This window comes from Penicillium vulpinum, assembly GCF_028829585.1.
Source record: "Penicillium vulpinum strain IBT 29486 chromosome Unknown utg000003l_segment0_segment0, whole genome shotgun sequence".
Classification (NCBI taxonomy): domain Eukaryota; kingdom Fungi; phylum Ascomycota; class Eurotiomycetes; order Eurotiales; family Aspergillaceae; genus Penicillium; species Penicillium vulpinum.
The window spans coordinates 5,072,746-5,093,629 of NW_026643243.1; the positions used below are offsets into that span (position 1 = coordinate 5,072,746).

General features: G+C 48.3%; 7 protein-coding genes across 7 annotated transcripts; 5 read left to right on the top strand and 2 right to left on the bottom strand.

Annotated features, from left to right (window-relative positions):
* Positions 1-5,225: 5,225 nt before the first annotated feature.
* On the top strand, positions 5,226-6,404 carry N7479_006966 (Ubiquitin supergroup; the record flags this gene model as incomplete). Its single annotated transcript, XM_057254660.1, has 1 exon — positions 5,226-6,404. One exon carries the CDS (start codon positions 5,226-5,228, stop codon positions 6,402-6,404), a length of 1,179 nt encoding a protein of 392 aa, XP_057108522.1.
* A 1,098-nt stretch (positions 6,405-7,502) lies between these two features.
* On the top strand, positions 7,503-9,175 carry N7479_006967 (uncharacterized protein; the record flags this gene model as incomplete). The annotated part of the gene is made up of 2 exons (XM_057254661.1): positions 7,503-7,598; positions 7,691-9,175. The coding sequence occupies 2 exons, from the start codon at positions 7,503-7,505 to the stop codon at positions 9,173-9,175; spliced, it is 1,581 nt and encodes a 526-aa protein (XP_057108523.1).
* Positions 9,176-10,301: 1,126 nt separating this feature from the next.
* N7479_006968 (glutaredoxin) lies at positions 10,302-10,742 on the top strand (the record flags this gene model as incomplete). The annotated part of the gene is made up of 2 exons (XM_057254662.1): positions 10,302-10,452; positions 10,588-10,742. The coding sequence occupies 2 exons, from the start codon at positions 10,302-10,304 to the stop codon at positions 10,740-10,742; spliced, it is 306 nt and encodes a 101-aa protein (XP_057108524.1).
* A 363-nt stretch (positions 10,743-11,105) lies between these two features.
* On the bottom strand, positions 11,106-12,359 carry N7479_006969 (chalcone isomerase domain-containing protein; the record flags this gene model as incomplete). Its single annotated transcript, XM_057254663.1, has 1 exon — positions 11,106-12,359. The coding sequence occupies one exon, from the start codon at positions 12,357-12,359 to the stop codon at positions 11,106-11,108; it is 1,254 nt and encodes a 417-aa protein (XP_057108525.1).
* Positions 12,360-13,601: 1,242 nt separating this feature from the next.
* N7479_006970 (iron-containing alcohol dehydrogenase) lies at positions 13,602-15,026 on the top strand (the record flags this gene model as incomplete). The annotated part of the gene is made up of 3 exons (XM_057254664.1): positions 13,602-13,949; positions 14,068-14,574; positions 14,655-15,026. 3 exons carry the CDS (start codon positions 13,602-13,604, stop codon positions 15,024-15,026), a joined length of 1,227 nt encoding a protein of 408 aa, XP_057108526.1.
* Positions 15,027-15,599: 573 nt separating this feature from the next.
* Positions 15,600-16,734, top strand: N7479_006971 (uncharacterized protein; the record flags this gene model as incomplete). Its single annotated transcript, XM_057254665.1, has 3 exons — positions 15,600-15,828; positions 15,930-16,302; positions 16,380-16,734. 3 exons carry the CDS (start codon positions 15,600-15,602, stop codon positions 16,732-16,734), a joined length of 957 nt encoding a protein of 318 aa, XP_057108527.1.
* Positions 16,735-16,993: 259 nt separating this feature from the next.
* N7479_006972 (nuclear import receptor PSE1) lies at positions 16,994-20,643 on the bottom strand (the record flags this gene model as incomplete). Its single annotated transcript, XM_057254666.1, has 6 exons — positions 16,994-17,201; positions 17,255-19,320; positions 19,374-19,805; positions 19,859-20,034; positions 20,103-20,325; positions 20,461-20,643. 6 exons carry the CDS (start codon positions 20,641-20,643, stop codon positions 16,994-16,996), a joined length of 3,288 nt encoding a protein of 1,095 aa, XP_057108528.1.
* Between the last annotated feature and the right edge of the window lie 241 nt (positions 20,644-20,884).

Sequence of the window (20,884 nt, forward strand, 5' to 3'; positions counted from 1 at the left end):
TCAATTGTAATTGGGTATTTTTATAAAACATAAAATGACCCTAACAAAATGAATTAACTCCCTGATTTCCATGATAAGAAATAATCAAAAAGAAAAAAAAGATATGCCCTCGTCCAGGTTCGAACTGGAGACCTTCGGATAGCAATCTTGTTACCAAGATCGTCATATTTTAAATATGGAAGGGATATGAGACCGACGTCATAACCAACTAGACCACGAAGGCAACCACTAAGCCACTGGGACTTGTGATGACATAGCCAGAGATTTTATGATTTATAACCACTTGATGAAAAATGAAAATGAAGCCGAGCTTCCAGGATTTGTAAAATAGTTACTTGCACGTATAGGTGTGTAGAGTGAAGCTATATTTAATATTTTTCGATTTGAAAACTAGCAAACTAAATACTTAGATCAATGGTTCTATATCTACGGAGTACGGAGTACATAGGACTCATGGTCGTGGTATTTTAATCCCAATTTCTCCTTGGGTTTAGGGCTCCTCCTCCAAGGTTGGAAGCAATCTTAAAGGCTTATTCTTGAATATTAGTATACATACAGATATATGGATTATTTTCGGATTGTGATACTTTGCCAATCTTCTGAAATAATAATTTACCAAAAACAAATGAAGTTCGGTTTGTGATCGAGAATCAGGGACATGCCGATGTATCTTTTCTATGGTTTTTCATACAAAGGATACGGGTGGTTAGAGATCCAAAAATTGTACCCAACCAGTTAACTAGTCGAATATGACCCACTCACTCTCTCATATGGAATTATGAGCAAAAAAGAAATGCCCTCGTCCAGGTTCGAACTGGAGACCTTCGGATAGCAATCTTGTTACCAAGATCGTCATATTTTAAATATGGAAGGGATATGAGACCGACGTCATAACCAACTAGACCACGAAGGCAACCACTAAGCCACTCGGGCTTGTGATATGAGAGGCAGGAATTTATTGCATCATGACTCAAAACACACTTGAGGTAACTATGTGAAATTATTTTCAAAAATATCCTCATAAATCTGGCTCTAGTATTCAATCAAACAAAATTACCCAACAACAATCAAGAAACGTACATTTCCAATGATATGACCGGTCCAACACGATAAAATTGCTTCGATTAACAGAGTCAAGATACAATGGGTCACGAGAGTTACATTTCTGAGGAGTTTGGGAAGCCATAGAGCTATCTTAGAGTTGATATCATTCCTGTTGCCAACCGCCACATTGTGCGTTTGATATTTACGCAAAAAGGACCCAGGATTCGTGGCCACAACACACACATAACTGATTGTTTCATGCCATATTCTATATCATCTTTCATCCACTGCATGTAGAATTGGAAGGGAGTATGGTGCAGCCCTTTTTCCCTTTTCCCTTTTTCCTCTTTCCCCATTCTACGATGCTGTGCAAGAAGTTCCAACTACCCTTAAAGTCATAGAGGAAGGTGTAGGCATCAACAACAGACCTGGAAGCATACGAAGGAATGCAAATCTTATAATTATCGGCTCACAAACTCATCCTATCACAATATGGGTATTCGCTGCTTCACTAGTATTCTCCCTATCGTAAAGCCGTATACGTAGCCATGTAGGAAAGTTTCTCTGTAACTGCATTGGCCTGGTTTCCTTGTATAAAGGCCGGTTAGGGAGGGGGTATTATAGTGAAGGCCTTCACTTACCACCGGGATGGCGGAATGTATAATATATGTAAATATACACGGTCGTGGTCCGAGCGAAACCCAATAGATAGTATATGAATAGTATATATGTAGCTACTGAGGTAAATATCAGAAGATTGTCTATATAATTCATGGCAAGCGAGTAACAGCATGACAAGGAAATGGCACAGAACGATATAGTAAAGTAATCCCACATATTCTGCCTGATACGGTGGCCAATTAACTGTTCGGGTCAAGGTGAGGCTTGCTAATAGAGAAAAATCACCTAGATGACGTTAAGACAAAAATTCAAGTTTCAAACCTAGGAAATCGAACATAAACCGTCCTGGTAACATCAAACAAGCTAAACATACGTATTATAATCTAGTTCCCCGTAAGGGAGTTTGTACTGTGCTTGTTATGTATGGCACCACCGTCAGCCCTATCCCTCGAATGAATAATGCTGATGCTGTGATCAACCTACCCATGTACCTAGCAAAGTACATCCAATCCTAGGAAATCAGCAATTCGTTGCACAGTATTACTCGACACTCTGAGAGAGTTAGCGTAGGCAATCTCTCGCTACTAGTGCTCAACGTACAGTAGTCATAGATACTGAGCTGACATGTGCATGTTCCAACAGCTATGATGAGGCTTTTCTGTGCAACCTACTAGTTCATTGGTATATATCACTCGGCGCCCTTTTCAGTTCCATCGTCATTCTCCATACGACATTCATTATTTTACGTAGTCTCAAGCTCCCCCAGGGCCCGGGAAATATCATCAGAACTCTAGCGGTGATTGTACCAAGGCCATCCGCAACATCTTCCGACGCTACAAACTAGAAGATATATATTCACTTTGGTCGCCTCACGGGGATCCAGGCGCCCCCAGGATGCAATGTGAGGTGTATACACACCTGGGGGGTATAGGAGAATATACGGAGTAGAATAAATGTAAGGGAAAAATTCGATGTTCACATATATATATTGTAGTGGGGAGCGCTGGTTATTGTGCGCCGTAATATCCGTCTGCGAGCCAGACAACACCAACGCAGGTTGCTAAGTAGCGGAGGGTAGGAGAAGGAAACACAGGGGTATTTGGCAGAAGAGTAATGGGTTATTCTTTACCTTCTTCTAGTCTCCTCTTTCTATCACTTAAATATGCACGTGGCCCCGATGTATTCAGCGTAGCTAGCCTATGCCGCTATTCCGTAGTTCCCCTCTACATACCACCCCTAACAAATCGACTGTCCCTTGGCTGATACCTATAGATCATACCATTACCCTTTGAAAAACAACCCCATTAGGCGCATCGTGCGCAAACTCAGCAGACGTATGGTGCGTAAATCTGAGGTATCTTTTCGGAACAATTAAAACGAGTGTATGCGTGGCGTGTAAGATATCGTCGATATCGAATAACTAGAGGTAGAATCATTGTTCAGCTGAGGTAACATCCTTCCGTTGATAAGGTCTTTGAGACTGCCCCTCTTATTCTACCTTCCCCGATAGCCCGCCTGGTTAATACTACTCCCTACATCGGTCACTATATAAAGGGGAGAACGCTCGAGGCTGCGTGCTCTTGGGCAGACGGGTCGATTCAGCACTCGTAGCTCAGCGCTATACTCAACTAGCGCACAGAAGGAACTAGGGCGTGCTACCCAGGGAATCGATCCAGAGAGGTGTAAGAGTGTGTATTGTCAGTCTGTATCTATCTACTACTTACCTTCCGTTCTTCGATTACGGAATAAGACCGCGGAATAAAGAAAGGACAGGCAGGGTTAGTGATAGTAGAGGACGAGGTTTTCCCCTGCAATATATATACTATGACAGTGAGGACTCATGGGTGTTGTTCATGTGTTTGCCGGGGATAACCCAAGATCTGTATGATGGGTACCTGATTTGTACCTCGTCGAGGTGTAGGCCAAGGTAAGGACAAGATGAATGATGTGTGCCACATAACATATGTAGGGTTATAATCTGAAGATTGTTTATGATGTTGCTTATTTCCATGAAGCAACGCAGAGTGGGACTCGCAAGTTCCCTGATTCCAACAACCCTTCCTCTCCTTTTTTCCCTCCTTGTAACTGCACTCTTATCTTTGGAAAGACTGGCAGGTAATATAGGCATGTATAACTGAGTACAATAATAAATTGGTGGCTTCAGTATTGTGGACCCTTTCGGTCAATAAACAGCAGGTTACGGGTGACAAGCACACGCTGCCATCAGTATTTATTTCTATCGGAAAGGCGAGAAAAACAGACTTACAAAACTTAGTTGTTGATAGGTGAAAAAGAAAAAAAAGATATGCCCTCGTCCAGGTTCGAACTGGAGACCTTCGGATAGCAATCTTGTTACCAAGATCGTCATATTTTAAATATGGAAGGGATATGAGACCGACGTCATAACCAACTAGACCACGAAGGCAACCACTAAGCCACTTGGACTTGTGATGTCAAGGTTCACCATAGATGGCTATATACTTCATTACTCTTCAGCAAGCGTGGACATAGTTTAATATTGATATCTACTTTGAACGTTTCTACTCCGCACAAGAATTCACTACTGATTATAAATAATTAGTACTCTGCCGTTCTTAGTATATTATATCAAGTCAGCTGGTTTTTCAAACCCAATAGAAATCAACTAGATATATTCCTGTAGGGCTTTTTTTCTTCTTCTCTAAGAATGGTCCTTTCATCATATGTATATCATCCTCGCATACTATAAGAAGCGCCCCGTTGCTGTGGAGGAAGGTGATGGGTCGGTCAGTGTCCACGGGTGTACCTAAGGTTATCTCAGATAGTTAGTTATCGGATTATAATCACGTAGGAATATGTACATAGGTAATCGTCACTTTGGAAGTCGTTTTACATGTGTTTTTAGTGGTCTTTTTGGATCCCCTTCCCCGGTTCTATAGTTAAAGGGCAGAAAAAGGCGAGCGATGTATAAACCACATAGATAACTGTTTTGTGTTCACTGGAGACAGACGCTGGGATATTTGGTTAGCGGCAATGTCAATATCTTATGTGGCTGATGAACTATGTACATATGTGTCAAAAAAAGGCGGGGAACTGTATGACCCTACATGCATATATATATACACGCCGATCGAGGCCAGATTGGGTTACTCAACATCATGAACGAGCCTCCATACTACAACGAATGAGAACCTACCTTGCTGATATATCAGGAAAAGGCACCCAAAAACCCAGAACCATGGGAAATATGTCAGCATATACAGGATATTCTTGCGATATAAGTTAGTATATTCGTGACATCTGCCTCAGGCCTCAAGTATCGCCACACTTCCAGGCACCCCCGAGGTACACAAGGCAGCCCTCGACCTATCCCAACCATTCCAAATACCGCCAAATTTCTAACATCAAACGAATCAACTTGAAATCACACGTACCACTAGGCAGACAGGCTCTTGTTGGGATTACACCAATTGCTCAATGTGACGGCAAAAAAAGTACTCTCCGCCTTATCTGCCTATTCCGGACTACCTGGGGGCATGACTTCACAACCACCTGCTATCTCTTCCCCTCCACAGAGATCCATGACTTTACTGCCCCCGACCCTCGCTCAGTCCACCCTGGGGGAGAAGTGCGCAGTATATATAGACCACCTCAGCGACATTTTCCCCGTTCACCTACATTCCCTCCGCCATCAACTGGACCCTATTCTCACATACCTGTCCAACACGCCCCTCGGTCCTCTCGCGAAAAAGCTGCCATTTGCTCCCGACAACCAACTTCTCGCCCTCTTTGCAGCTGTTGTTGTCTGCCTGTTCACCGTCGTGATGAGTTGGCGCAACCCCTTAAAAATGCTACGCCGCTCGCCGAGCTACGCCCCCGCATCAAACCCACAGGTTAGCGATGGGGACTTCAGCTACATCACACCTGCAGATGTCGCGGGCCCATCAATAGATGATGCTGAGCCTGATATTATTGCCCTCCGCCACCGTGGAACCATCTACCCATTGCACTTCCGCGCATACGCGATCGACGACGGTGTCCTGACCATCGGAGACCTACGAGAGGCTGCTGCTAAGAGCACAGGAGCCGGCCACCCAGACTACGTGAGACTGCTGTACAAGGGCAAGCTACTCAAGAACAACGCGCAGACATGCAAAGCTGAGGGGATCAAGCAGCACTCTGAGGTGTTATGCGTTGTATCTGAAGTAGGCGCAGGCTCGAGCGATGGCTCTGACGACAGCGGACAAAACATTCCCGTGACTACATCAGCGCCAGCACCACCGCCGCTCGCCCGCCCGACTAGTGCAGGAGAAGCATCATCCCCTCCCACACCCCCGAGTGGTAATAGCAGGAGCTCGAGAAGAAAGAAACGCAATGCCAAGAAGTCGCCTGTCGGCACAGCATCACCGGGTCCGTCTCGGCCACCGCGGCCTACGTCGTCAGGCAATTCAGGCGTCCCAGCCCCCCCGCCCAACATCAAGTTGCTGCGTACGCCGCTGGAACAGGTCACTGCTTTGGCCGAATGGTTCCAGTATGAGATGAAGCCGCTTTGTGAGGAATACATTGCGAACCCGCCTAGTGACCCGAAGAAGCGGGACTATGAAAATAAGAAACTGGGCGAGACGATTCTCACACAAATCATGATCAAGGCGGATGGAATCGAGCCAGATGGCGATGAGACGGCCCGCAATGCACGCAAGGCCCTCATCAAGGATACGCAGGCGACTCTCAACAGGCTGGATGCAGCTGCAAAGCTGTAACAGAGCATACCAGTTGCCTAATCGGCTCTCGGCCGGCGCTCGGCTTCCTATGCATACTTCTAGGGGATTTGAAATGGGTTACAGACATATGTAGACATGTACAACATATGTATCTCATATCAGATGACTGCTTTAAGGGCCAGATTTCCATTTGCTGGGACTATGCACCCCTCGGGATGTTTCTTTACATGGAGGGCATGTTTGTGATATATCAACTTTGTTCTCCAAGGGCTTAAACCCGCCGGAAAGATTTGCCGGCATGTATATGTACACACTTTTCTCCGTCTTTTCTTTCATGTAGGTATACACTAACTAAGTGGGGGAAAGTCCAAAGAAATACCTTCGCCCTTATCGCTGTGCTCTGTATCAATTTTGGCATCTCGAGGTGATCAACATGGTTCAGGGGCAATGCACGGTCCAAGAGTAAAAGTTGCGAGAATCCTTAGAAATTTTTTATTAAATTATAGTCTATTGAACATTTAGAACGATTATTGATTAATATGTAAGATATAAATATGATGCATGGGGAATATGCATTAACAAATACCGTATAACATATATTAACCTACTCCGTACGGGAAGTACCTAGTAGAGTAGTTGAAGCCTCTCTCGGACTTGGTCTAGGCAATTTCCAGTAGTCTGGCTACTTACTTTTCCTTCCTACACTCTCCCTCTTTTTTTTTCCCTCTCTCTCTTCATATCTTGACATTCTCTTCTCTACATTCTCTTCTCTATTCTCTACATTCAACTTTCATTTTACCCCCTTACTACGTTGGTAACGGTATCCTTGTCTCAACCTCCCGAACCCCGCGAGACCTCGAGGAAAGCCTCTACGGGACCAGTCCCTCCAGAACCAGGACAGCTCTTGTTAAACCAAACCGGAAAAACTAGGCAAAACTCGTGGACACCCCCTGCAGTTGTGGTCAACCTTAAGAGTGTGTTGACAATTTGCTGCTTTCGGTGTACCCCCTTACACTCCACCTTCCGACTCTTATCTGGAATGGCTTGAGCGGACAAACCAATTTCCACGGCAATCCCTACTATTGAACCGGGTTGCAGCTGGACTGGCCTTTTCGTTTGTGAACAATAATATCTGGAATGGCGGGCGTCGCTACAGCAGCATATTCTGCAGATGGCTTAGCATCGCCCGTGGATGGCTCGCAATGGGAGTTTGCGGTGCCGCTTACGAGCGAGGTAAGATTATTCCGTGTGGCACTCCCAGTCTCTGATCTGGTAGCCCAAGAATGTGGAGGTGAAAGACCGCGCTGATCCCCTTTTCCCCGCAGGAGAGCCACCTATCGAAACAACGCAACTCACACGACTCGAATTCCATCCGCGCAAAATTTTCTCGACAGCGTAACTCGAACGGCTCACGCAGCTCTTCGGTCTCCCGTACCATCCATGCGCACGAATCGCCCTATTTAGCCTCAAACCGAGGACGGAGGGAACCCAGTCTCAACCGACATGGGAGTGAATTAGGTAGTATGCGAGATGCCTTTGGTCACGAGGCAGTCGGCCGTAAAGAGCCCGAGGATGGCAATGATGGTCTTAAATTGTACCTGGACGGAAAAACGAATCAGGAAAAATGGATCCACCGAGACAAGCTGGCAAAGATCGAGAGTGAGGAGCTCCACCAGGCGGCCATCCTCTTCCAGCGACGGATGAGAGGAGAAAGCAAATCAAGCGCGGGACGTGGGAGAAGCCATGATTCACAGCCTAGTGGGACTGGTACGGCTACCTCACCTACTACAGAATACTCCGAACCATGGCCGAAACTGAGAGAAGAACCTGTCAAGCAGGATGTGAATGACAATCAAGGTGACTATGAACGGGAACATTGGGATCTCCGCCGACCAGAGGAGATTGCTGCGGACGATGCGGCCGCCAGCATCTACAGCCATCCAAGCCTTGGAAAAAGTGCGTCCCGAATACCCGTCTCTACAGTTAGTCCAGTTCCCATATCCTTGGGTCGCGATTCTCGCAGTTCACGGAGCCGTGCCGCAACAGATGAAGACGACCGGTCTTCACGGAGCCGCAGAGCTAGTGAGCCTATCAACATTGAGCCGGATGCTTCGACCCCTTCTCCAGAAAGTCGACCAGACAGCCGCGGATTCAGCGGTCCACAAAACCCCCCGGGCAAGAAGATAGTTAAGAACGCCAGCTCCACCACCAGAAAGACCTCTGCTCCACCCGCGAACAGGAAGGCGAGCGCTCCCCGATCTCGTGCTGTATCTGGTAACAACACACAACGCCCTACCACCCGGTCAGGTGAAAGTCGTCCTCCTACAGCCGCTAACCGGCCCGAAGGAGACCCGCCGTGGTTGGCAACCATGTATAAGCCCGACCCTCGCCTTCCACCAGACCAACAGATGATCCCGACTGTCGCCAAAAAGATCATGCAGGAACAGTGGGAAAAGGAAGGCAGGACACCGAACACATACGACCGTCACTTCGCGCCCCTCGCAGTGCACCCATTCGACGCACCACCTCCTGTGGCCCCCAAGGTCGAACCAGAAGAGCAGCCAGTCGAATCTGAGCCTCTGCAACTCGAAGAGTTGCCGCCTCAGTCGCCTCAGTCGCCTCAGTCGCCAAAGAGCCCAGAACCACCCCGCCCGAATACCAGTACCGGATACAGCACCATGCCAAAGGTGCAGGACACCCCCCCAATGGGATTGCCACCCAACCCCAACCCCAACTGGAACCCTCCAGTTGTCACCGCGCAGCAGCCACCAAAGAAAGAGAAGAGCTGCGGATGCTGTATTGTTATGTGATGGGACTCCTACTCTACAACTATCTGTCCAATTTCTCGTCGATCTTCTCAACATACCTTTGATATTTTGCACATCTGCTTGATTCCCTTCTCTGTTATTATTTTATTTTCAGCGTCTCCGGCGGGATGGTGTTCTGTCGGTTTTGTTCTGTGACTTTATATCCCGCGATCCAAGGCATTTCTTCGCCTTGAGCTCAGTTTTCTTCAGATTGCTTTTTAATCCGACTTATTTTCTTCAACACCAGAGCATGGTTATTCAAATTTTTTTTTCGCCCCCATGCATCCGTTCCTTGATATTTATCTTCTCTTCTCCTGTGATAATTGCAATTCCTACCGAAGTGGTAGGAGACTCCAAAAACCTGCTTCAGATTATGATGGATGGGATGGGAGCGAGGGACGCCCGCCTCGCAAGAAGCATAAATTGAGATGTACGCCTCTCCATTCTCATCCCACACCTGCCGCTGATTTACCTGACCCTATGATTTCCTTTACTTTCTCCAATCTTTGGATTTCTCTCTGAAATATCTTTGAAGCCTGTTTCCCCATATTCCCAAGCCTTCTTGCTAGCGATTTTCTCCTCTTTCTTTGATCTGATTGCCAATTGGCAAGAGCAGTCCGGTTCTTGGATTTGCTCGCATGTCAAATGCCAGATAACTGTTTACGGAGTTAATCAGATGTCGAGTTGAATGGATGAATACATACCTGCACATAATTGCTACTTGTACTTGTAAGCGTGTAGATACTGCGCCAACCGGCTTCCTAGTAAATTGTAATTGGTAGCCATTTACGAACTACACTTCATATCTCCATACGAAGTACATGTACCTAGCCTACATAGTATGTAGGGCATATGTAGCTATTACCTGGAGTGGACAAGATAAACAAAGTCTCCGTGTCGGCGCGGGGAGCTCCCCAGCTGACAAATATCACCTGACATCATAGGCGCATCCAATCCCGCAATCTTGACGGAATAGCCAACCGGTTCTCTCATCTTTTTATCTGTACCCCGCCCGAATATCCTATAAAAGAGACACCACTGCCTCTTCCCTTTTTGCCACAAACCGCCCACCATTTCGTCCATCTTTACCCGTCTTTTCGGCTCCTTCGCCGGCCCAAATCCTGCCGCCATGTCCGCCGCAAAGACCCGTGCTCAGTCCCTCATTAACGACAACGCTGTCGTCGTTTTCTCCAAGTCATACTGCCCCTACTGCGACTCTTCCAAGAAGCTGCTCGACAGCTTGGATGCTAAGTATACTACTCTCGAGCTGGATCTGGAGGGTGAGTCTTTCTGTTTTTCTTTTTTGCGTTGCTTCTTATATTCTTCAAGAAGAGTCGTTTTAGTTTTGATTCTATGTTTCCGAGACATCTTTATCTCTCATTCCCAAATCAATCGCTAACATGTTCTTATCACAGAGGAGGGAGCTGCTATCCAGAGTGCTCTCGCTGAGATCTCAAGCCAGCGCACCGTGCCCAACATCTTCATCAACAAGAAGCACATCGGCGGTAACTCTGATCTCCAGGGCAAGAAGGACCTGAAGGAACTTCTCAAGGAAGCTGGTGCGATCTAAGCGGGGATGTCACACAAGCAAGAACTTTCCGAGGCCTGAGTCTTGAATATAACATAAGTAGGAAGTTTTTTAATTGCACACAGTATTTGCCTCCTATCTACCATCTATATGTCCGTTAGGTTTCCTTTCTTAGGCCTAGTAGATCTATGATACGGGAAAATATTTCCATAGCTTGGAATTGGAGGGATCAAGAGAGTCCCGCCATCTTCCAGCGTTAGAGGTGTATTGAGTGGAGCGTTGCCATACGGCTCTGGAGTATTTTGTAGAGTCCACCGGAGATAAAAAAGCGTAATAGCGACCAAATAACGTACAGGTATGTTAATACAAACAAACAAGACCAAAATGATAGCCCGATCAATCAGATCAGATAACCTTCTGCACAACAGTTCCAAGGGGCCTCTCGACAATTGTCATCAACCCTTCGACAATACTCGTCCGGGCCCCTTCACTAGAAACATTCTTGCCAGCCAGATAATTCAACCAAACAAGTCGACTAATCCGCTCATCAGCAACGCGTCCCATCCACTTAACGGGCTCATTAGCCCCGGGCTGGAAAAGCGCATCCAAAGCGCCGTGCGCATCGCGCATCAAAACAAGCGTCTGTCCCTTCGGCACTGACTTCCCCTTCCCGGCACCGAAAACAGCCTTGAAATCATTCATCGAGCTTCCAAAGCTCTCATCCTGGAACTCGTTCGGCTCCGCAGACTTCTTCGCCTGCGCGCGCGCAGTGATACCGCGCACCCAGCCGTCGCGCAAATGCATAAAGTCCGTATTGCGGGTAGGCACGATGCGGAACGCAGTGCGGATACCGTTATCCTTGATGATAGCACTCCAGGCGGCGTCGCCGTGTTCCGGATCAAGGAGAAGATCCTTGAGCTGCTGGCGCTCTGGCGAGACGAGGGAGGTAGCTGCCTCCGCGCCGACACCGGAAAGGGCGGCCTCGGCGTCGGTAGTGGGTGGGTGGACTGCTGTGCGTAGAAGACGGCGTTGCAGCTCAGTTATGTCTGATTTCGCGACATACAGGCCGACGACGTAGACTTGGACGGAAAGGAAGGAGACGGTGCGGATGCCGAGGCCTAGCAGTTGGTATTCTTCGCCTGTGGATGGGGCGATGTCGTCGCCTGTTTGCTTGCCTTCTGTCGCTTCGGATGAGGGGAGACGGATTGTGCTTGGGAAGGTGGGGATTGTGCTTGTTCCTGTTGGCACTTGCTCGAGTCTGTCTTGGCCTTGGATTGTTATTAATGATGGGCCGCCGCTAGGGAAACCGACTGGTCCATCCATGCGCATTGCGCCGTTCTTCGGGGGTGCGGGTGTGGTCTTTTCATTCTTGTTGGCCTCTAGTTCGTTAAGTCCGAATACGTCTAGCTTGATGACGCCGTAGAGACCGGCTGCGCAGGTGATCATGCCAAGTGCGGAGAAGATCATCTTCCGCTGGGCTTGAGAGGCGTGTTGAAGATCTGCCGCCGCGGAAGCTCGGGAGCGGAGGGGATTATTGGTTGCATTGGAGCGAATGGAAGTGGTGGAGAGATGTCGGGAGGAGAGACGTGTTGTGCGGAGTTGTTGCCGGCTGAGGCTTTGGTAGGCCCGCCATGGGTTCTGACGGAGGGTGGAGGCCATTGTGAGCTTGGTTCGTTTGATGAGGAATGTCGAGGGCAGGATTGGCGGGTGACGGAGATGGAGTGTGGGGATGCACGTGATTATGATCTACAAATGCATACTTTTTACCGTCTTCGTATAGAACATCTGAGAAGACGACCAAAAACATTACAAGGCCGCCTAACTGTTTTTTTTTTAAAATTTTTTTTTGTAATTCAAAAGGGTTACAAAAGAGCGAATGTCTCGGCATTTCAGGCTATGTAATACCCTATTTCTGCATCATATAATCTCATTTTGGGGCCCTGGGGGTGTTTTCAACTAAGAACTGGCAGAATTTCGATTGAAAAGGCGGAAAGATCAAATCGATAGAATCGATCAAATTATAATATGTCGTTAGGTCAAGTAAATCCATACAAATTACTTCGTACAGAGATTTGCAAAATTACACAGGTACAAATTTGATATTACTGTAACTTTCGTTGACCTTGCAGGGGGTTAGGTAAGAATCATAAAAAGTGGAGCCAATAATAATAGTGGAGCACACTAGTCCTAATTGGGAACAATATCTTCCTATAAATATCAGAGAAGAACAAGATATTTAAAGCCTCGCCCAGGTAGCCCAGCGGGAACCGCTTCAGACCCTGCGCCTGTAATTGACCGTTTCGGCGGGACTCTTACCGTGTAGGGAGCCGGAGACCTCGGGTTCAACCCTCGCATTTGAACTTGATCAACTCAAATCGGGAGACGACTTCACGGCTTCTTCCCGTGGTCAGGGCTTGCTCGTAAGTCATTGGCCGATGTGACCGCCACTCACACCCCGTCGGCAGCAAGGCGCCCAGGTTGTTGAGGTGCCCCTTTGGGGCCTTTTTTTTTTTTTTGCTGCTGCTGCTGTTGTTGTTGGTTGATGTTTGCTTTGGTCTATGTTTGTCTATCAACAGATGATTTTGATGTTCTTGGATGATTATGAAATTTAGATCTCCCATTAGCACATTCAGTGTATGATCAATATTTATTTGACAACAATCTTATGAGAGCCCCCAGTGACCTCAACAGTTGCAGTACCGTCAACATAAGCCACCCCTCTCATCAACCGGTCACCATCAATCGTAATAGATTCCAACCTTGGAATATGTAACTATAGTATGATGTTTCTGAGGTTACCCTATGTAATATTGAAACTATTTAAAGGTTACTTGCTTGATCTTCTTTTGGCCTTATCTTCACCTTCTTTTCACTTCTTTGATTGACTATAACCAAGCTATAATGTCAGAGGAAGCAGTTCGACCTGCCTTTGAAGGCCGTGACTACCCACTTATTTCCTATGGCATCGCCTTTCCCGCAGCCATAGCCCGTCATCTTAATGACATCTTCCGGGCTTCCCGAGTATATGTCATCTGCTCAGGCTCATTGTCGCGAAATACCGATGTAATGAACCAGCTGGAAACCGCTCTGGGACCAGATAAACTGGTTGGTCGTCGGATTGGTATGCGGAGCCACACCTTGTGGTCAGAGGTGTTGCAGATTGCCGAAGAGGTTAGGACTGTGCAGGCCGATCTTCTCTTGACTGTTGGAGGTGGCAGCTTGTCTGATGGTGCCAAGCTCATTGCATTGGTTGGTATACCTTTTCTTTCATATTTTCATTTCTGTTTATACTCTCCTCGCCTCTTTTTATTTTCCCGTAGAGGGGCATACTCCAATTTATTGACTCTCAGCCTAACATCCCACTTAGGTTGTCGAGAATCAAATCAAAACACCAGAAGAGCTTGAAACCCTTGCAGAAGGTCCCCAAAAGCGACTAGAAATAAAAACACCAACTCTCCCGATCATTTCCGTGCCAACATCTCTCTCCGCTGGCGAATACTATAACTTTGCAGGTGGCACGGACGACCGCACAAAGCGCAAACACGCCTTCAAACATCCAACTCGCGGACCCAAGCTAGTTATCCTCGATCCGGAGCTGGCGGAAACAACCCCCGATTCAGTCTGGCTCAGTACAGGTGTACGCGCAGTTGATCATTGTATCGAAACTCTGTGTGCCATGTCAGGTACCACTGCGAAATCAGATAAACTGGCTCAGCGTGCGCTGGGAATGTTGGTTCCTGGTCTCTTGCGCTGTAAGAAGGACCGATCAGACCGTGATGCTCACCTACAGTGCCAACTTGGATCCGTGGATGCTATGGCGGCCTGGACTGAGGGGCCAATTGATTTGGGTGCTAGTCATGGGATTGGACATCAGGTATGTGCTTATTTTCTCCTTTTTTTTACCTTCTAAGGTGTCTACAGATGCACCAATGGGCCTGACTAACAGCTATATAGCTTGGTCCACTGGGCGTTGGCCATGGTGAGACTAGTTGTGTCTTGCTCCCTGCTGTGTGCAAGTACAATGCTAAGGACAACGCCAACCGCGAAAAGCAAGCTAGCGTACGCCAATTTATGATTCAAGATCCGGTTGTGTCTGAGGTGGTACGTTCCCGCTCGGTCAACGTGGAAGCATCCGACTTGAGCGATATCTTGGATGCTATCATCCGCGAATTGGGAATGCCTCGGTCCTTGAGCGATGTCAAAGTCGGACGAGACCAGTTGGATGAACTGGCAGAGAATAGTCTACATGACCATTTCTGCAAGACAAACCCAGTGCCACTGAACGAGAAGTCTCAGGTATTGGAGATCTTGGAAATGGTAGTTTAAACCTTTAGAGGTATAAGATAAACATAGGATTGAATCATATCACTTTTTCACACTCAGAACATTTGAATAATCAGCGGCTCCCCAACTCTCAAATAGCCCACCTATAAGTTCAGTTACGTGAGGTCATAGAAGCTTTGACCCCGCGTTCTATAGAACATAGGTATCGACAGATATGAGTGAGCAAAACTCGCCATTTAAGCTTGGAAAAGTATCATGGCCTACGCATAGAAAAGAGATGTATGTGATCATTCAATTTTCGTTTATATCTCCAATTTCCAATAAATATTTTTGTGGTGATGAAGATCTATATATCTACACTAGAAACATGTAAACATCCTAACCACCTACCTAGACACTTTCAACCCCAAGTACTATATAACATGTTCTTTATTCTCCGATCTTTAACTAAAATGGCAATTAAGTATTAACCTTGAGAAGCTTCCCTCAATTGATTGATAAGCAGGATCCCCACGGGTGGGACACCCCACATTGAATGCTGTACATAAGTTTGCGCCGTCTCCGGAGCTACACTATTAGCAACTTCTTCACTTCTCACAGCAAAGCTATACAATCATGTCTCTCGCTAAGAACATCCTCATATTCGGCGCAACGGGTAACATTGGTGCCTTCATCCTGGACGCCATCCTGCCCGAGCGCTCCCAATTTGGCCGAGTTGTCATCTTCACATCCCCACACACAGCGGAAACCAAAGCCGCACAGCTCAACAAGCTGAAAGAGCAAGGCGTAGAAGTGATTGTGGGTAGTGCCGAAGATGAGAATGCCGTGAAAGCAGCATACGAAGGTAGGAAACCGTTTCTTTATACCATTCCATGCATAATGACACAACGAGCATCCTCAAATGTCAAATTGTACAAGCCAAAGGCTAACCACTAAGCCAAACAGGAATCGATACTATAATTTCAGCCCTGGGCCGCAATGCACTTGCCCAGCAGATTCCCCTCATTAGACTCGCAGCTGCCAGCACCAGTGTGAAATGGTTCCTGCCCTCCGAGTACGGCACGGATATCAAGTACGGGCCGGCTTCGGCGAACGAGAAGCCGCACCAGCTGAAGCTGAAGGTACGCGCGTACATTGAGAATGAGATCTCGCGCGACGACCTCGCCTATTCATATGTAGTCACTGGGCCATTTGCAGAGATGTATCTTAATCTCGTGCCTGGGAAGGAGGAGGCCGGTGGGTGGGATGTTAAAGGGCGGAGAGCTGTTTTGTTGGGCGAGAAGGGGAAGGGAGAGGTTAGTTTGACGACGATGAAAGAGTAAGATTCCTTTTCCCTTTTGCTTTTGGTGTTTATCTCGTTGGGATGGATGGACTATTGGCTGACTATTGCGCTAGTGTTGGTGTTCTCGTCCTGAACACTTTACTTCATGCTACGGCTGAGACGCGCAACGCTGCGCTGTGTGTTAACTCGTTTACCACGAGCCCTGACCAGATTCAGGCGGAATTTGAGCGTCAGCTTGGTGGTCAGCCGTGGGATGTATCTCGCACATCGTTGGAGAAGTTGCGCGAGGCGGAGGCCGCGGCGTGGGAGGCTGGGCACCCGGCGGCTACTGTGTTGACTTTGCGTCGGATTTGGGGTGAAGGTGGGACGCTTTATGAGAAGCGGGCTAACGGGTTGATTGGAGAGCCGAAGGTGATGGGGCTGGAGGATGTGGTTGCGAATGAAATCCAGAGGGTATCGAAGTTGTAGATAATTTGCTTTCATTTTGTTTCTACCAATACTTTAGCCATATCCACATCAAAGGCCGACATTAGATCTACATGAACATCACGCACACTGTGAAACTCAACGTCTAAAGCTGATGGCATTCGTACGTAGGAGCTAAAAATTAAAGAAACGAGTCGGGGGTTCGGGTAACTTCAGATTTCACATGACCGAGGGGAATGATTGGGGAAATAATAAAAAAATGGGAAAAAGCTCTGCCGGATATAAAACGAAGGTCTGAGCTTTATTGGAAGAACTTGCGCACTCTTTCCTGGCTGGCCGGATCCACAGCAGCCAGAATCTGGTCTGCATTTGCGCCGGTCGCTGCCACCAGCTGCTTGGCGGATGTGGCCACCCGGGTAGCGGTCTGACCCTGTAGGGTAGCAGCCTCGAGTGCCTGCACGATGAAACCGAAGACACGGTCAGCCTTGGCGAAGACAGCCGGGTTTTGCCTAGTAGTAATATATTAGCACAAGTATGAGGGGGTTTTGGTCAAGAAACGTACTGGTCAATCAACTGTGCAATGAAGGAATAGGCATATGGAGCGGCCTCCTCGTCGTAGGTGATGGGCAGAGTCTCGATCCAGTTAGTCACGACATCCTGGGGAGCCTGAACCTTGGATGGGTTGTAGTGCAGGATCTTAGCAATACTGGCAGATGCATTCTCCGTCGCGAACACGTTCTCTTCTGTGCGGGATTGCGCATGCTGTGTAACCTGGAACAAGCTGGGGAGGCTGGCTGCCACAAAGTCGCTCCAGGCGGCGCCGCCCTTCTGTGCGGCCACACCGACTCCATACGCCGCTGCCTGACGGTTGGCGGCATTCTCATCTCGCAGACCAGAAGCCAAAGGCTGCATGATATGGTCCTTGAATGCCCACGACTCTTCGCCACAGAATTCAAGCACGTCATCCATGATGCAAAGAGCCCACTGCCTTTGTGTCGGGTCTTGACTTGTGATGAAAGCATCATAGAACGGAATCAATTGCTGCCAGGTTGGCAGGAATGTGTTGCCCTGGTTCTTAAAGATGGTGTGGAATGCCTTGTTCATATCACTCAATAGGTTTTGATCGTCCTCGACGGCGTACTCAAAGTCCAGGTTCTCCTCGTCACCATCCTCGAGCTCGGCCTGCTCCTCCAAACGTTGCTTGACACGCATCTGGTAGTCCTCAAGGGTCGACTTCGCCGATTCAATGAACGCCTGCAAGTGCTGGGGAGTGAGGGAGTTCCTGCCAACTACCTCCACTGACTCGTAGAAGCACTGGTACATCTCAGCCAGGGTATCAACTGTCGGCTCAGCACTCAGAACTTCGATGATCTTCTCTGCAACCTTGTTCCACATTTCAGCGAAGCCCGGCGACTGGCCGCCGTGTTTCTTCTTGTAGGAGTTCAGCAGCTGGGGGATCAGCTTGGCAGCCGACACTCGAACGGGGTCGTGGAAGAAAAAGGCAAGACCAGGGACTGCGATCTTCTCCATGGTTTCCAGAACGTAAGGCTCAAATTTCTCCTCGAGAATTTGGGCGTAAATCGTGATCAATTCGATAGCAGTATTCTTGTCTTCAAGAGCACTGGTCTTGATACCGATAATCTTGCCCTTGAGCGGCACAAGCTCCCAGCCATCATCCTGCTCAACCTGTTCGATCTGTTCCTCGTCATCCAGCAGCTGAATATCAGCCTTGGCGGCAGCCACGGTTAGGAGAGGAGGCATAACACCGGGGAGATAAGGCACGAAGTCTTGGCCGAGAACGCGGCACATGCGGCCCCAGCAGTGGAGGAGGTACTGTGACTGTGGGTCATCAGCGTCGACGATGTTTTCCTGAATGCGACCGAGAATTTGCACAAGGTTCAGGGCGTCTTGACCCATCTTCTCCTTGCCAACGGCCAGTGCGATCAGAGTAGCACACTCCATGGCCTTGGCACGAAGAAGGCGGTACTCCTTACCCTGTTCCTCCTGGAGGACATTGAGCAAAAGAGGCATCAGAGTAGTATAATACTGATCGAAAGCGGCCTCGGCGGAATCGGCAATCGTGGCGATGGTGGACAGCGCCTGCTCCTGTAGATAACGCTTAGGGCTGCGCAAGAGATCCAGGAGATGGCTGAGGAGGTTTCCAAGGTATGGCTCCAAGGTACTGCGCTCAGCCTCCTCGCAGAAGTTGACAAGAGCGGCGGCAGCATGAGACTGCACACGCGGCTCGGTAGAGGCGAGGACGGGAATGATGTTAGTGAGGACAATCTCGTGATACTTCTCCTGCATGGTACCGGCAAAGTCGGTACTCATCTGACCAAGAGCATTGCAGCCTGCATAGCGGACTCGAGGGTGGGGGTCTTGTAGGGCAGGAACAACAAGCGCTAGAACCTGATCCAGCTCACCAACCATCAAGTCACGACAACCTTCAGAGATGGCGGAGATAGCCATCAAAGCAGCATGGCGGTCACGCCAGTTGGTAGACGACATCATGCGAGGAATCCAAGAGAATGCAGGTTGGAGGATGGCCTGTCCACCCAGTTTGTTGGCGAGACGATCCATGCATTGTTCACCGGCGATGTGGTTGAGATCGTTCTCTTCAGGTTCAAGCTGTGACTAGTAAGTGGCATGTCAATTATAACAACAGAAATGCTAAAACTTACATCCTCAGACGCGTTCCATTCCTCCGCATCGTCGTCATCTGCACCGACATCAGTCATCAGACTCAGACACTGTGTGACCATTTCCTGTGCGAACTCCGGCTCCTTCTTGCACATGTTCGGGGCGTAATCGGCAAATGTAGCCATCAATTCGAGAGCGTTCTGGCGCACCTGGTCGCTGAGTTCCTTGTCGCCAATGACACTAATGCTGAATTTAACCAAGTTGTTGAACATGACTTTGAACATTTTTGGGCTGATTTCAGCCAACTCGATCAAAGCGAGCAGTGCTGAGGACAGCTCTTCGCTCTCAGAGGACTCCTTGAGAGGAGGAAGGATGTTGAGAAGGTCGGGCATGAGACCAAAGAATTTAGGCTGGGACTTTTTGGAGATCGACCGGAACAACGAAGCGAACGCTTCCATAGCGGAGATCCGCACCTGATGAAATGGTCAAAATTGAGCTTGAAGGAAATGGGAAGATGTCAACATACGGATATATTATCGTCCTTGAAGCCCTTGGTGAAAACCTCCACGACAGCTTCTTCGTGCTGCTTCTCAATGATCCCGGGGGTGGTCGTGAACACGCGGTATGCGGTCTCCCGCAGGCCCGAGTCAGGGCTCTGGCTTGCCTGGAAGAGAACACCAAGAAGTTCAGGCCACTGTTCGTCTATAAATCACAGGTGAAACCGTTAGAACCAACAGTCCTCATTTTCAAGGGTAGTTCGAATCGCATACCATTATCGGTGTATTGCCGAGCCACCTCAGCCAATGTGTCTCCAATCTTTTTACGTACGTCGGTGACGGTCTCAGTCGTCAGACAGGTCACCAACTTCTCACGAATGACGATTCGCTGCTCGTTGGGGAGGCTCGAGAAAATCTCCTTGTTGTCACCTGTGACAGGATCCTTTCGGTTTTTTGTTGCGATTCTTCGGAAAAGAACAGCGGAGAAAGCACGCGTCTGCCAGTAAAAGTTTTTCCATTAGCTTGAATCCCAAATGATCATGAAATTCGGCAGTTGGTTCGGTCGTCGGTCGTTTCCAACACCCCTCCTTCCTTCCAAGCAACTGCACCCCTGGAGTCTAGTGCGACTTACCATTGTGTCCTCTGCACCACCAAGCTGTTCCGCCAATCCCATCAATAGGACATCCGGTCGGTTCTGGACCCAGTCATTGTTAAGCTGGTCTTCCGCCTGGGATCTGACGGTATTGTCGGGTGTGCTCAAGGCGCGGAGCAGCTGGGAAAGCGCGGTGTGGATTTCGGGAGGTAGGAGGGACATGTTGGGCGTGTCTGTTCCCAAGTTCCAGACGATCCAAGCAAACCAGTTCTTTCAACCCTCGGAGAAGTGGTTTGGTGGGGATAGAGGGGTGGAACGAAGGAGAGGAGTTTTGTTTTTGGTGGGGCGGGGAGAGGGAAAAAAGAAGAATTTCTGATTAGGAGAGCGATAGACGGATAGGCCCTTGAGGGTGAAGAAGAATCGAAGTGCTACTCTGATCACACCACAAGAGGAAACGAAATTT